The sequence below is a fragment of the Tinamus guttatus genome, unplaced genomic scaffold (assembly GCF_059628265.1).
Source record: "Tinamus guttatus ecotype Peru unplaced genomic scaffold, ASM5962826v1 Tinamus_guttatus_pri_ptg000246l, whole genome shotgun sequence".
Classification (NCBI taxonomy): Eukaryota; Metazoa; Chordata; class Aves; order Tinamiformes; family Tinamidae; genus Tinamus; species Tinamus guttatus.
The window spans coordinates 9,074,568-9,090,875 of NW_028288780.1; the positions used below are offsets into that span (position 1 = coordinate 9,074,568).

Here is a 16,308-nt window from a genome sequence, read left to right on the forward strand (position 1 = left end):
GGAAATGTGTGATACATGATTACAACTGGCGGGACACACGTCTCTTCCCAGGGACAGATACTTTCAAAGGGACCATGTGGGAGAAATCTTATTATTTGGGAAATGTTCCCCTTAGAGATATAACAGGGTAAAAAAACAAAAACAAAAACTGCTGGCTTGTTCTTGAGCTCAGGCATATCCCGCTTCTGACTCCTGAAGTCCAAGTTATGCCATATGCAGAGGTATCTGAAGATCTGAAGTAACCACAAAAAAAATTTCAAGATTTCCACTATGCCAGAACCTGATGCCATTTTCCAAATATCTCACCTCTCCTTGATATCTCTTTCAAGTGTGCAAATGTACAAAAACTGGGGAAGAGATTTACCAAGGCAGGTACCTCTCCCAGCCCTACCATTTTGGTGTTTCAGGGAACAGGGACAAATGTGATTGCATTGCACTCAGCCAGAGCAACACAGGCGTATTTATCTTACTGGTGTGCACCTGCTTTCTCTGCCAAGAGATTCAGGACTAAAGTGAAACCAAAGACTTTAAGAAATCAGCCATGACTGTTTCTCTCCAAATCCTATGTTAAAGTTTTCCCAGTGTCCAATGACAAAAAAAGATCTGCCAGGCACCAGGGAGAAGCTACAGCCCTTAGCTGCTGCACAGCAAAAGGGATCGTGTGTTGAAGATCCGACAGCTCGCTTTCATTTTAGCTTGGTCACTTTCTTGATCCAGGGGACATACTTGCTGACCTTTGTGTACACACCAGGGGAATCCTTTCGGCCACAGCCGTAACCCCAGGAAGTGATCCCCAAAATGATCCAGCGTCCATTTGATCTCTGACACATAAGCGGCCCCCCACTGTCACCTTGGCAGCTGTCAACTCTCTTCTCTTCAGAGAGGTTCCCAGCACAAATCATGCGGTTTGTGAACTTCTGTCTGTAACGGGCCTCACAGTCTTCCCGTGGCAGAAGAGGCACAACCCCCTGGAGTAATGTTCTTGAATAGGACTTCCCTGGAACAGAACAGAGGAACCAATTCATATAGGGACAAGAGCAGACAACCTAAAGCAAGTGCTCCACACACACACACACACACACAAAAGAAAAAAAAAAAAAACAGATATTATACATGTCAAGTCAAAGCTGTGCCACAAAAATAGGCCTAGCTTAGCATCTCTGAAGCACTAGAACTTCAGAGTACCACAAAGCCAGACCGCAAAAAAGATCTGTAAGATCAAAGATAGGGGGAAGAGGTTAGAGAGTTAGATCAAAGGATGACTCTTACTCCTGGTCTGCCAACAAGTAACTTGAACCTTGTTCAAGTTATTCTACCTCTCCATTTCTTCATTTGTAAAACAAGGGCAGTGTTTTCTCAAGGGAAGAAATAGATTAATATTTGTGAAGTGCTTGGTCTTCAGCAAAGTTCTGGAAGATGTTTCAGAAGTATCCAAATATTTTTCAAAAGAAAGCCACTTCATCTTTGGCCAGACTTGCCTCTACTTGTTTGAATCTCTTTTGAACCTCAAACTTGCTCAGAACATAATCTTCAGGTGTTATATTAGAGCACAGCCTTTCTGTGCCTAAGATTTACAGCAAGCCCACAAGCGAGTGGTGTAACTTTATGTCTCATCTGGAAAGCTGGTTTTGGAGTGTGGGAGGAATTCTGGCCATTAACTCCCAGTACAACCTAAGGGAGCTGCATGGCTAAATTGCTCCTTGATCTTCCCCAGACACCCTAACCAACACGTGCATCTGGCACAAGTGGCTCCGAAGACAAATGTATATTTTCTGTTAAGCATTTGGGTAACAGCCAGAAGGACATCTGGGAAGAGTGGATAAGTCCAAGATCAACAGACAAGCTCCTCAGACTATTTGCCTTTTGGCAGCAAGTTTTTCTAGACATATGGATTTGCTCTAGTCACAGCAGCCTCAGAAAGCCCTCCCTGCCCAAAGCCCTGCACTGCATCCAGGAACCCCAAATGGCGGAGGACTGCACAGCTGGTCATAACGTTTTGTTTAGAGTTTAAAGCTATCTTCAGGCCTTGCTAATGCATCCATGTAAGGGCTCCATCAAGCCCTGAATTTTAAAACACTTTGAGAGTTAAACATTTAATACTTTCTAGCATAATCTTTTCTCCCTTTGGCCCAGGAAGCACCATAGCAATGGGCTGCAGGACAGCAAGTATTGGCTGTATTGAGCCTAGTGCAAAAGCCAATGTTAAAGCCCAATGGAGAATGTTTTGCCTCCAGTCTCAGGATCAAAATCCAAGGAAATTTGACACTGTGACCTGGCAGATCAGAAAGGCCAGCAACTGCACAGAAAGAAAACTTGCCTAGGTTTGCTCCCCAGGCACATTCCCTGATGAGCAAAGTAGTCAGAGAGATCCTCCCATTCTACTGACTCTGCTAACGTCCCACACTAAGGCCTCATTCAAATACGAGAGTAGCATAAAGGAAGCAGGTGATCATGGAAACATGGAGCCTTCCCTTAAGAGAGTACACAGCTCTGCACAGAGTGCTACCTAAGGTGTCTGCTGTGGGTAAGAGAGTGTGTGGAAGGGAGGAGAAAGAAGAATGTGACAAGAAGGCAGCATTCCCCTCTCCCATTGATTCAGAATGATGCTACGATAGCCCAAACTTTCACTGTAGACAAGAGCAAGACAGCCTCAAAATCAGAAGACAGAGGCACCAAATTACTCTTCTTCCCTGCTCCTTCAGCCCATGCACAGATAATAGGAGCATAAGGCCATGTTCTTAAAGCTGTGATGTAAATTAATGGTCTATGTAGACTCCTGAGTCCAGATTTCAGCACTTATTTCCTCAGAGCTCCTCACAGCTCTATCACTTACCCGTGTCTCCCCAGCCAGAGATGATGCAGGCTTGCCTGTTGATGTCAGATTTCTCTTTCCTGCTAGGAAGGCAGACAGGCAAAACGTGGCGATTGAAGGAGAGGCAGTGTCCCTCTCGGCCCCGCATTCGGATCAGGGCAATGTCATTGTCATTGCTGCTGGCCAAGTAGTTCCTGTGGAGGACAATCCTCTCCACGGGCAGCTCCCTCTCAAACTCATCCTTCACACCTGTGTGGTAATCACCTACTCGCAGCAGATAGCGTCGCACATCAACACCAAACCTAGAGAAGGATATACCCAAAAGGTTGGTACTCCTGCTGAGGGAGAAACACAAGCCTCAATTGCTAAGAGAATGAACCACCTCCTCACAAACTTACAGAAATGGAAGCTACAGGACTGTGGTTCCCTTTACAGAATCACAGAATGATTAAGGTTAGAAGGGACCTTTGGAGACCATCTGGTCCAACTCCCCTGCTCTAGGATATCTAGGGTCACCTAGAGCACATTGCACAGGATCACATCCAGGCAGGTTTTGAAGATCTCCAGAGAAGGAGACTCCATAACCTCTCTGGGTAACCAGTTCCAGTGTTCCAGTCTTTAGCAGCTGGGCTCTTAGAGCCAATGGATGCCACAGATCACTATCTGCTACACACAAGCCTTCTCTCTATAAAAATGATTACAACAATTGCAACAGACTCTTGACCTTACCTCACTGCTCCCCTAGCACTTATATCACTTATATCCTTATATCACTGCAAGGATAGCAAAATGCTCATTCCCCTTAAGCTGTAAAACCTCAAAGCATGTGTAAGCATGAGGGTTAAAGTCAGCCTATATTTAGTCATCCCCATAAATGCTCCCAGATCACACATCATAACTTGAAGGTCCTATCTTAGACACTTCGCTGCCACTGGAGTGGAGGGGTAACCTCATGAGAGATTATCTTCTTAGTCTTTTTCTATCCCTCAGCGTTCCTTGCTTGCAAACACACCTTTTGAAGCAGTGGGCTGCAGTAACTACCCAGCAGCTACTTATCAACGTTGCTCCACACAGCAGACGAGTATCTCTATGAAAACCCTTCAGCCGTAGTGACGCCTGCCATGGCCAGCCGCCCCTGAGGGAGAAGCACGAGGACAACAAGTGTCACACACACAGGAGCCATTTCCCTCTTTTCTGATCCACTCTGTCCCATCTCTCCTCGTCTGGTTTGCCTTCTCCTCTAGATGGGCCCACTGGCTCAAAATCAATTTAAGAATCACCAATGGAAATCTGTCAGGGAAGTCAACACTTGCTAGACTATTTTCCAGTGTCTGTAGGAAAGCTTGGACCAGCTCTGTCTTCCCCAGCAACAACAGGGTAGTACCTGAGAGACTTGTTTCCACCTATGATCCTTTTCTTGCGACGGTGCAGCAAGCGCATCCCACACATGCCAAGCTCTGGACCTGCACAGCAAAGTTAGAGCAGCTGAGTAGATTTCTTCAGCTTAAGTACAAAAAATTGCTATCACAGAACCAAGAGAGCAATCTCCTTCCCTAACGGCATTAATCCTCACGGCAGTTGATTGCCCTGTATGTAGAGAATTCATAGAACATTTGTTCCCACTGGTTTCCTCACTCTGAGTGGAGTAGTTTACTTCTAGTACTTGTAATCCTATGCCAGGAATGGGACCTCTACAAGTATTTTCTCAGTATTCTAGAAACCTAGTACTCAAGTTTGCTCACAGCTACTGCTCTAAGGAAGGGTGCAGCAACTTGGCTGCTGGGAAACTCTGCAGACTCAGAGGCCTGAAATGGGTGAAGCTCTCAGACTCTAGTTTGCTCCTAAGAAAAGGCAATGAAAACAAGGAAAGTAAATAGGAGGTACAGGACAGGACATGCTTATTTTGTAGCTTCATTAAAAAAAAGGGAAGAATCACAGGCAAAAGTGTAAGATAACTGCAATGCATACTTTTAGAGCTGGAGTCCTAGATTTCAGCACACAAGAAGTGGGCAAGTCACCTGCTTTCCTAATATCCGGGATCTTCTCTTCTACATAGTCACAAATCACACCAGCATCTTCACTGTGCCAGCACCTGTGAGTGCCAATGTCAGGCCTACCACACTCCCCCAAGGCGTGTTCCATGCCACTGCATTCTATATTGTCCAGATGGATGGGGCCACGTCCTTCACCAAAATAAGCCATTCCCCTGGCTTTTGCTGCACCACTGCAATGAGAGAGAATATGCTAATCTACAGTGAGCAGGAAACAAGTAAACTTGATACACCAGCACATTTTAAATATATATATATATATATATTACTTCACATACATAATACTCCAGTATTTGCTGTTGGCCGCATGAGAACAGGATCCTACTTCCTCAGATATTTGAAGACACATGAGAATTAAGAAACAGTCCACAGAAACAGGTCTGGAAAGAGCTGATTCCACCTGAATTTTTCCCATATGTAAGATGCACCTACTGGGTCTCTTACCTGAACCCCAGTTGCCTGCAAACTACTGCAGCATCTCTGTCTGTCCAGCCTTCATCACAGACACTGCCCCACTGCCCATTCAGGAACACCTCAACACGTCCCTCCTTGGTGCTTTCTCCATCCACCAGCCGCAAAGGAGGCCCTGCATGAGAAAACACATAAGCCACTGCAAGCAAAAATACTGAGAACGTGAGGTGTCTAGAACTAGGGTTCTCTGTGGAAAAGATGAATTCCAGAGATCAGTAAGTCCCCGCAATTTTTTTTCCTAATATAAAGACTATGCCTCTCATTTCACCTTTCTGCTAGATTTTAAGACTATATGGATATTAATTTATTTAACACAGACTGCCAAGCATTAGTAGATCATATTCTATAAGCTGAGTAAAGAAGAGAACAAGAACAAAAGGAAGGTATTAACTGCTGAGCCAAGATGGACAAGCTTAAACATATGCTAGGAAGAGTCTGGCTGTACATCCTGTGGAGCAATAGCTCTGTGGCCTTGATCAGGTGCATGGCTAGAAGGCACCTAGGGTCCTGCTCCAAAAGCAACTCCCCTCACAGAGGCAGCCCAGGGAGGACTCCCACACTTGCCAGAGTCTTGCAAGGAACAGACCAGTAACCAGTACTTGTGCACTGCCCCAGGAAAGAGGCCTGCAAGTTACCCAGGTTGCCATCCAGGGCTGTGTTGCTCTCAGGGGAGCAGCGGACTCCCACATCCTCAGCGTGCGAGCAGTCATGCTGCCCCCAGTCGCTATGGGGACAGTCCAAGAGAGAGAGCTCTGTCCCTGTGCAAGCCACATCATCCAGTAAGATAAAGCCTTGGCCAGCAGCATAGTCCCCTTCAGAGGCCAGAGCAGCAGGACCACTAGAAGAAAGAAAACAGAAACATTCATTAAGCCTTACTAGCGGCACAGAGGAACCCAAACTCAGATGTGAAAAGGACCTCCCCACACAAAGAAAAAATGCAATAGTGGTGGCCTCCCTACTTAAGCTACTCAGTAATTGTATGTACAAGCATTGTATGCAGTTTAATTCAAAGGAAGGAATTTAGTCAAGTATTTTTTCAGCCTGTAAAGCTGACCTTTTACAAGAATATTATAATCATACTAAAATGTCCACAAAAAGCTTTATTGGTCTCAAGACCACAGCATCCTGATTTTAAAAATCTTCCACCAACTCATACCTTCAGTGAAGGACCGTGAAATTTAATCCCTGAAATTAGGAAGCACAGACACTACAGAACACTCTTCCTACCTGAAGCCCAGTTGCCTGCAGACCACCTGGGCACTGAGATCTGTCCAGCCATCATCGCATACTGTGCCCCAGTCTCCATTGTAATAAACTTCTAACCTGCCTTCACTGGGACTGCGGCCACCAGTCAGCCTGACAGTGCCCTCTGCAAGGAATGGGAGAAGAAAAGATCTGCAGTCAGCAGGGGAGAACAGAAAGGGCACTGCCCCATCACTGGTGACTGTACAGCCTACGCCTGGAAGAAACTGAAAATACAGATATCTAAGGATACTCAAAAAAACCCCGAACATTCATTGCTCGCAAACATGCCCAACTACTAGCAAAGGATCCACCTCAGCCTTTCCATGACACTTATGGAAAGCAATGGAAAACTTAGCCTGGCTCTGATGCATTCCCACCTGCTGCTTGCTCTCTGCCTTCCCAGGCAGTAACCCTTGCAGGGAGCACACGGAAGGACTGCAGGATCCCGAAGCAGGCAGGTTGTCTGCTGAGCACACCGTGTAATCCAGGAAGACGAAAGGCTACATCTGCCTCACATAGAGCTATGATTTGTACCTGTGAAAGGGTCACAGGAGACCCCAGCATCTTCAATGTGGTCACAATTCTGTTGCCCCCAGTCACTCTTCTTGCACTGGTCAAGTGAGAGTTCGTTGCCTGAGCACTCCACTTCATCCAGCAGTATTGGGCCAGACCCCTGCCCATAGTGAGCCCATGACAAGGCCTTTGGGTTTCCACTGCAAACAACACAGATATACATGCTTTAGTAGGAAAAGATATAGTCTTGTTCTCTTGGATTTTGTCTTGCACAGGAATTTGTCAATGCCGGTTAATCTGTATTTCTGATACTGTGGTGTTGCCAACTGTTAACTGAAAGGACTGACCAGAAAATAAAGTAATGACAATAACCCATCATATAACAAAATAACAAAAACCCATCCACAACATGAACAGATAAAATGTTTGTGAAGTTGTGAGGACAATGATATTTCAATCTCAGTGACAGGCAAAACTCCAAAGGTTTGAGGGATCTCAAAACGGCAAACACCTCTTAAGCAATTCTGTACTGATTTGATTTTCAAGATTGCTCAGTATACAACAACTCCTATGCGAAGTGCTGAAAGGCACAGGGGAAAATGAGGAATTCTCTCTTGCTTTGCTGATACAAGAAAATTAAGGCAGTCAGTGAAACTGAAGTTGTTAAAAGCATTTCACAGATGGAAATCATGATGGTGAGCTACCACTGAGACCAAGAAGACAGAAAGATTCATATGTATACAAAAACACTAGACTGAGATAAATGTAAACTTCCCTTGAACAGGGATACAACAACTCCTTTTTCAAGGCCTAGACCTGTAATTAACTGAGAGGAATTAAGTACAGAATTCCACTGTGGGATGATCAGTCTTGAACTATCCAGAGACCCTGGAACTTCTCCAGGGTCTGCGCACATCTCCTCTTGAAGCAGTTGGTACTCTACCAAATGGACATGCTCTCACATGCTTCCTTCTGCCCACCTTCATTGCAGGGAAATTACCTGAGTCCCAGCTGCCTGCAGACTACTTCAGCATCCCGATCATCCCACTGGTCATCACAGATGGTCCCCCATTTGCCATCATGGTAAACCTCCACTCGTCCTTCAAAACTCTCCTTTCCCCCAACCAAGCGCAGCGGTGCACCTACACCTGCGCTTCAAGAAAGGGAAAGAGGACAAAACAGAGCAAGATAGAGATGAAGCACATCCAGCAGCTGAGGGGCAGATCTATTCACTAGCCAGAGTGGCTCTGTGGATACTCTTATTCCTTCCTAAGACACCTTCTCCTCTCAGTCTCCCCAGGAACATGCATGACTGCAGCCCACTGCTGCAATCAAGCCATTGCAGTCATCCTCTCTGACTGGGGACTACGGTGATAAGGATCTTGCTGCCCTTGAGCAAGAGCCTGGTTTGGTATTCACAAGCTATAAATCACTGCCACCTTGCAATGATTTTAGCAGTATGCCCATGGAGTTTTGAGATTGGGAAGGGACAAATGATTTTCTGCTGGAAAGAAGATATTTCTTTGCATAGCAAGTGCAAGTCGAAGCTGCTCCAACAATTAATTCCTCACAGCTTCACAATCTGAACTTTGACATCTTACCAGCAACACTGGATTTCAAGTAACTTAAATCCAAGAGTCAGGAAGAAAACTTTCCCTGGAGATTTACCTTCTGGAGGGACACAAGTTGCCGTGGCACTTCTCTGGTTGCAAGCTCCCGACACAGCTTCCTGATAAGCACACTGCAGCAGAGCTTTTTCATCTCCATGGCAGTTTGCTGACTGCAGGTGGAGGGGAATATGCCACAGTCCAGAATGACTCCTCTTCCCAGCTGTGCCAATCTCGCTGGTACAGAAAATGCAACAGAAGGATCAAATGCAGCAGTCCTGCCTCACTTGCACTTGTTATCCCTCATTCCTTGTGACTCTCCCATCTAGCTGGGGCATTTCATACCCAGTGAGCCCAGCTGATGGGGAGTGTGTAATGGGATGGCCAATCTAATGGGAAAGCACAAGCAAGTGCAAGGCAATTCCCTCTTCCTAGCACATTTAGTCTTGCTACTTACTGCACAGGAGCTGATCTGGTAAGAAATGGCACCTTCGTTTGAGACTTTGATGTTACAATCCCATCAACAGATGTGCTACAGGTTAAAATTAACACATCTGGATTAGCTTCTTGTCTGTGGACCTTTAGTCTTTGCTATTTGAAGGTCTGAAGAATCTGTAATTCCTAAACAGGGTTTACACCTTCAAGATTTCTAATAGACATTAGTAATAGGAAGAGAGGACATGATCTCACAACTCATTCATCACAGCCTTGAATGCCAAGCTTCCGAAAAGCATTTGAAAAAGTTGTCAACAAATGCTGATTGGGGTCAGGTACAGCCACGGAAAGAAAACACTAATAAATGATCCTGCTAAGTGGGAACCCAGCCCACAAAACAAAACCTTCCTCCCTCAGCCAACAGATGATGCCAGAGGGACAGTAAGTGTGAGACTATTCTCCCAAAGGCCAAGTGAGCAAGTATGTCCTGCAACCAGACTGAGTTCCTACCTGAGACCTAGCTGCCTGCAGACAACACTGGCATCCCAGTCAGTCCAGTGGTCAGCACAGATGGTGCCCCAGAGTCCACTGAAGTACAGCTCCACTATACCGCCTTCAGCCAGCCGCACAGCACCTGGCAAAAGAAAAAGCTGTTATTTTCTGATGGAGATGGGTGGGGGTCTCAAACCAGCAAGTGTTGGACTTGGATTAAGCTGAGCTGACCTGGATCTCGCTTTGTTCATCCAAATTTTACTCATGTTATCACTGAAATGACTTGTATGAATTAGTGGGCCTGGCCACCTTCCCAGTTCTAGTCACTAGCTGCTTGGTAAAGTGCCTGGTGTTATGGGCTCTGCCCTTTTTAAGGCCATGGTCCCATCACCAGGAAACCTGGGCTCTGCTGGCAGCTGCAGGATTCCATTTCCCTTCCTGCAAAAGGGGGATGGATTTACACGGCACTTTGAATAGTTATATAGAAAAGGCAAGTGCTCAAATTCGCACTGACTTTCCACTACTTGTTCCGTTTTCCACCAACCACTTCACCCATGAGAGTCGCTACATCTAATGCTCAGCAGTAACAGACGAATCCTTCTTAATGACACTAAGAGACATGGGTGCTAGCATAAATGCCCTTTTAACTACACTTCCCTGTAAATCTCTGCTGCAATTTGGAGAGCACATCTCTGCACTCAGTTACCTGCTGGGGAGGCACATATCTCACTCGTGCCAGCAGTACCTGGGGGCAGGCGCACAGCCCACCTTCCCCTGCCATGCCCTTCACTTGAATGAAGTGATCTCTGAAAGCATTTCTACTGGCAAGGTTTTGTCATTTTGTTTACTAAACTGGTGTTCTATTTGTCCTTCAGAGTGCAGAAAAAAGAAAGGAAGGTCAGAAAATACGAGAACAGGACATTTTCAAGAGCATTTCACTGGAGTCAATCATATTAAGAGAGCACTTAGGTCCCTCGCACACACTGAAATAAGCAGCTCCCATGCTGGCACTGCAACGAATTTCTAAGTAAGCCTGGATCCACTTTGACGAGCTCTTCTACAAACCTAAACACAAAAGCTTTTCCCTTATTATAACTGAACTGCTACAGTTCCATTAGGCAAGCTCTCCTATGGACCTGAAGGAGTGGGTTGATTTCAGCATAACTTGAACTGTTTTCAAGTTGCATAAGTTAACAATACAAGACAAGCTTCCACATATTAAAATAAAACATCTATACAAGGCATTATGGCTAAGGCCGTTTAAATCCACCCCCTACTGTATTCGGACGTTCTTCTCCCACACAGACTAGCCTTCAGTTCCAAGTCTTTGAACAATCTCAGACAGTCACACACAGTCCTGCCCCGGCCTGGGCAGTGCATGTTTTGGGCCTGACCTCCCTGAGACAGCACAAGCGAGGCTCTGGCAGAGACAGCAGGGAGCCCTTACCCTGGTTGCAGTCGCAGTTAGCCCAGCCGATGGCTCCCGAAGCGAGGCGGTAGAAGCACCAGGGCGTCGCTCCGCCGTCCGGGTTCCTGCAGTGGTTGTGGTCCCCCAGGCCCCGGCCCGGGTATTGCTGAACGTAATCAGGGAACTCAGCCCAGTTCAGACACGGTGCCCCGGCCTCAGTGACTGCCAGCGAGCCGCTGTAATACCCAAGGGGTCCCGTGCTGCACACGCTGGACGCTGGGCATGGAAAGGAAGCTGTTAGCATCACCAAAGGCACCACACAGGAGGCTCTGAAGATGAAGGACACACGGCCAATGGTTCTCCAGGAGCACCCTCCATGCCTGCAGTCCTGACTGCTACTTGCCCGTTTGATTTAAATTATATTGCTCCTCAAGGCAGCTGCTAGAAGAATATTTATACACACGATCAAAAAAAAAAAAAAAAAAAAATTGGTCCGAGTAGTGTGTGAACTTCTGAAACATGTGTGAAACCTGGGGCCAAACACTGGCAATTTGAACAGGTTCCCACTACTGATCACTTCAATAGAAATATTCACCTAACTCCAAGCTAACACTTGAACTTGACTTGGCTTCTCAATTTCCTTCTCCACCTGCTCTTGTTCCTGAATAAGATGCTTTTCAAGCTCTCCAAAAGATCCATTTCCACTCTAAATTGATTGAGACTGAGAGGAGTTTAAAATTAGCTGTAATTTCATTCTGTAGAGCAGGAAGGTGGGAAATTATCTACTAACTCACCATATGCATACTCCTTATATACATTAGCATATTAGTTGGCTTGTCTGAACTTGGCCAAGGTATGGGAGGAGAAAGGGAACCCATTTTGCAGGAGTGCAGGTGCCAACATTCCAGGTCAGTGCTTATATTAAATATTTCATGGAAAAAAAAACACAAAATAAAATAAAATAAAAACTACTCCCACCCCCACAATTAATTCAACATGATCTTTAGCAAAAGGAGAACACTTTCCTTTCATGGCCTTGAAATAAGAATAAGGGAAAACAGAACCAGATTCTGCATGAGGTTAGACTCTCTGGAGTGCATAAGAATGGGAAAAGACAACTCAGAAACAGATAATGAGATAATAGCTCTATTCATTGAATAAACAAATAGAAGCCAAAATACCCAGAAAACCCTTCTGGAGGAAAGATATGTAAGGCAAAAACATCAGGCATCCAAACAACCTTGCCATTTGCCTTGTATCCACATGAAAACTATAAAGTCCTAAAATACGGTGACACCTAAAGAATAACCACAAGGTTAAAAAAAAAAGTTGCAGTTATTGGTAGGTGTTTGGAAGCCACTCTGTGCTCTCTGGATTAGCTGGAAGCTCAAGGAGGGGCCTTTGAGAATTCAGATTTTAGAGGAGAGGAAAGGTGAGTTTTTGAAAAAAAAGACTGAGGAAAAGAAAGAGATGAAAGGAGAACATGCGGGAGAAATAGGAAACTAAGAGGAGACATGAAGAAAAGAAAGGAGTTTTATCATTTGGGGGAAGGAGGTAAACAGTAATTGAGGTGCACAAGAGAAAAGATGATTGAAAAAGTGATAGGAAAAAAGGAAGATGGCAAGACAGTGGTTGCCTGTGGTCTTGGGTCACTGCTGCGGGAAGGAGTCTGCTTGATGAATGAATTAATAACTTCTTGTTCTTACCTGCATTCTGCAAATGGTTTTGGCTGGGCTGGGATCCCATGAGAGGCTGGGAAAAGAAACAGAGCAAAAGCAGAGAGATGATTATCCGATAAAATAAACATGGGCATGTCCTGAAAGCAGCTCAAGCCTTTTGCTGCTTTAGGCAAACACTCCCTACTAACCAGCTTCTTTCTCTGCTCTCCCTCAAATCCAATCACAGCTCTGCCCACAAAGAACAAAGCGAATCACTTCTGGCCTGTAGGAATTTACTCTCAACCTAAGCACTACATTACAGGGCTCTGCTCGTCCTCTGCAGGGTTTCAGTCCCAATGCTCTGAGCAAATGGATGGGAAGTCTGAGGGAGATGCATATGGAAAGAAAAGCTAGAAGAAAATCATTGTTAGCAGAAGCAAAATAACTAGTAGCTCCTTGCACAGGGAAAGCCACCTATGGCCACAGCAGCAAACAGAGCCTCTACCTGATGGGATGATGCCCCCAGGAATTCCCATCGAAACAGTAATAAACATCCACGAACAAAGTGGCAAACATCTGCAAGAAGAAAATCTGACAGGACTTTTTGTGAATTTTGGTTTTAACACATTTCAGACCCCGAAGGATATGATATGATGCATCTTATGGTGATATTTAAAAATGGGGTTAAAAACCAAAGAACAAAGATTATGAAACAAACCCCTAGGAATTCCAGCATCCTGTCCCCCAAACTGCATTTATTCTTGTAGACTTTTGATGGTTATAACCTGGCTTCTGGCTGAGAGATAGAGATCTCCAACACTATTGCATGGTTTGCAGACAGGTGCAAGATCTTCACAGGCCCAACAAAGTGAAAAGAAGAAATTTTACATGCTTCTGCTAGCTCCACATAGCCTGATTAATATCTAAATACAGCCACTTTTATACGAATAATGAGCTAGAAACCACAGAGCGGAGGTGTGCATATATAAAAACTGGCTGTAGGAAACAGTTCTGTTTGCCTTCAGAATGCAGTAATCTTGCTTCTCTCAGCTTTATCTCTCCCTGGAAGAACAGGGGAGAGAATAATTTAGAATTAAACTGCATTACTGATGTGGATGAAATCCATCTCTGGAAAAAAGCAAGGTTAGTTCCCATAGATACCAGAAAAGAATGGCACCTACTCGTGGCAGATGTCATTTAAAAACCAAACTATCAACAGAGTTCAGCAGGTGTTGACAACAGCAGCCAAGCTCCAGGATCACCCTCCAGAAGCAGAATGTGATACTGCATATTGAAGTGCAATTCCTGGCATGGTTTAGAAATACCAGATCACATCTCATATGTACAAGGGGATGCACAGGCAAAATAGCAATTAATTGACAGTTTCTGTTCAGCCCAAACCTCATCTTTCTGCACGTAGTGTGCTATTCTGAACTCAAACAGTCTGTAAATCGGCAGCTCAGAGGATCCACATGAGGATCTTGAAGCTCTTTGCAAAGAGAAGAAGGGGAGTTGGGCTTAACTCAGGCGATCGCCCAGAATCACTCAAGACAGGTACCTGAGTCATCATCCAGGTGCCTTTCCTCCTCACTCAGTGTGCGCCTGCACGCACGTGCCGGCCCGTAGGAGGTGCAGGATGGGTCGGGCTAGTAGAGGATGTGCTGTATGGAAAACTGAACCCCTCTTGGATAAGTAAAGGGACTGCAGTCTAAGCAATCTGTTTCCTCGCTAAATAATGATTAGTGCCTCAACAGCAGTTTCTGTTATCCCCAGTATACATCATCACCACTACCAAATTTTACTGCAAACACACTGAGCTGCACTTGCTGTCCCATGTCCATGTGGCCATAAATCATCTGTCCACAGCAGCCATAGGGACAATCAGTCAATTAGCAAAGCACAAAAACAAAGGATCCCTCCTGCCAGGGACACTGCAGTGCTTGAGAAACACGGGAAACCTGAGCCAAAGCATCTGCAGGCTCTTGTGCATCCTGCTTTGCATTTTTTTTTCTTTTATGAATTTCATATGTAAAATGAAATAAACCCCCCTCCAAGCCTCCAACCCTTCCCCAAAGATTACAGCTGCCTAGACACTTCAGAAAACATACTCAGTGAAAACAAGATCCACTTACAGTGAGGTTATTAAAAAAGCCATGTGACTTCTTACAAGCAGATAGAAGAAAAATAATTTCTTACCTCCACATATATGAGGCAGAATAGACCCAGGAGCACTACCGAAAGGCTGAACACTTTGGTGATCTCCATCCTTCCTGTGAAAAGTGGGAAGAAGCTTCTTCAAGCTTCACATTCTCTTTCTGCTGCTGGTCTCAGCTGCTGTTTCCTCCTCCTGCTTCCCAGCTCCACTTCCCCGGAGCAGAGCACTAGCAGCTTTGCACGGGAGGGAGCAGGATGTGCCTCTCATTTCTGTGTGGGAAAAGGGATGGAACAGGGAGAATCAGAATTGCCAGCAGCATCTTGGAATTTCACTTTCCCCTACCTCTTCTTCTCTATTCTCCTCTCTGGAAAACAAAACCAAAAAAAAGAAGAGAGGGGAGAGAAGGAAGGAAGACCGTGCCCCAGAATTCTTCTATCACCTTAAAAAACAAGAGGCAAGCGCAGATGGGCAGGGTGCAGCCCTCAGCCTCCTCCCGCACCTCCGCTGTCCCCTCCCTTCTCCTCGCTGTCCCAGCCTCTGCTTTGCTCTAGGTATGCGGGTCTGCTAGCGCCAGCCTCCGCCTCTCCTCTCCTCTCCTGCAGCCCGGCCAGCCCAGCGCTCTTCTGAGATTCCTTCCTTCCACAGCTGACTCTTCTCTTTTCCTCGTCTCCCTCAAGCACAAGAGCTATAGATACCACGGGGTAGCTATATAGATCTGGGATTCCCTGCTGCAAAAGCTCCAGGCGCAGAGCTGGGAAGGGAAGCGGCTTGTGCACACACATTTGCCAAAGATTAGAGTTGTTGGAAGGAAGCTGGACTTTATCCCCCGACTGCTGCTTCCTTGATTAGCTGCTTGCAGTCCCCCGAGGTCAAATTCTTCTCAGATTTGAACCCAGGTAAATGGGAGCAAGAAAACTTTCTATTAAGCCACTTTCCGATTTCCCCAGGAGACAGCACAGACAGCTCAGCCCACCTGGGGTGTAACCCCCACCCCGACGCAGGCTTTCAGCCCTGCACCTTGTCATCATTGACTGCCTCCAGGGATCTTTTCCATGAATTATCCCCTTGACCTTGGGCTGGGGCTGCCAAGTGATTTTCATTTGATTGGCTAGGACACTTTCCAGAAGGTTGATTGTTACTGTATTGCTATGAATAATCCTAGGATTTCTTCAGTGTTCTCACTTTACTGCTCCTTCACATGAAGGAGGGCTAGAGGCTACAAGAGTTTTAAACATTAAATCAGGGGAGGAGATTAGCAATTTAGTTCTATTAAATCTTGGAAATCTTTACACATTCCGTGCACTACCCCTCGGCTCAGCCCAATGGACATTTCCTATACACTCTGATATGACTGAAGAATTAACTCTTCTTGCAGCTCTGCACCATTAAACCCAAAGGTCACCCTTAAAAGAGAGCTCACTTGTGGCCAAGACTGCTGAGAAGCATTTCCCAAGTCCTTCA

At 45.6% G+C, this 16,308-nt stretch overlaps 1 protein-coding gene across 1 annotated transcript; it reads right to left on the reverse strand.

Moving 5' to 3' along the window:
• Positions 1–495: 495 nt before the first annotated feature.
• On the reverse strand, positions 496–14,957 carry LOC104564763 (neurotrypsin-like). The gene is made up of 15 exons (XM_010211399.2): positions 14,889–14,957; positions 12,741–12,786; positions 11,074–11,310; positions 9,645–9,768; positions 8,761–8,936; positions 8,093–8,240; positions 7,114–7,292; positions 6,562–6,703; positions 5,970–6,172; positions 5,308–5,449; positions 4,831–5,036; positions 4,197–4,275; positions 3,825–3,947; positions 2,834–3,114; positions 496–997 (listed from the first exon to the last, which is right to left on the reverse strand). Exons 1-15 carry the CDS (start codon positions 14,955–14,957, stop codon positions 687–689), a joined length of 2,466 nt encoding a protein of 821 aa, XP_010209701.2. The 3' UTR covers positions 496–686.
• Positions 14,958–16,308: the final 1,351 nt, after the last annotated feature.

Excerpts from the sequence above, each read along its gene's own strand:
- LOC104564763 (XM_010211399.2), bottom strand. The coding sequence starts at position 14,957 with ATGGAGATCACCAAAGTGTTCAGCCTTTCGGTAGTGCTCCTGGGTCTA. Across the intron at positions 8,937-9,644 it reads TGCAGGCAGCTAGGTCTCAG|CGAGATTGGCACAGCTGGGA; the intron begins GTAGGAACTCAG and ends TTTCTGTACCAG. Across the intron at positions 5,037-5,307 it reads TGCAGGCAACTGGGGTTCAG|TGGTGCAGCAAAAGCCAGGG; the intron begins GTAAGAGACCCA and ends CTCTCATTGCAG.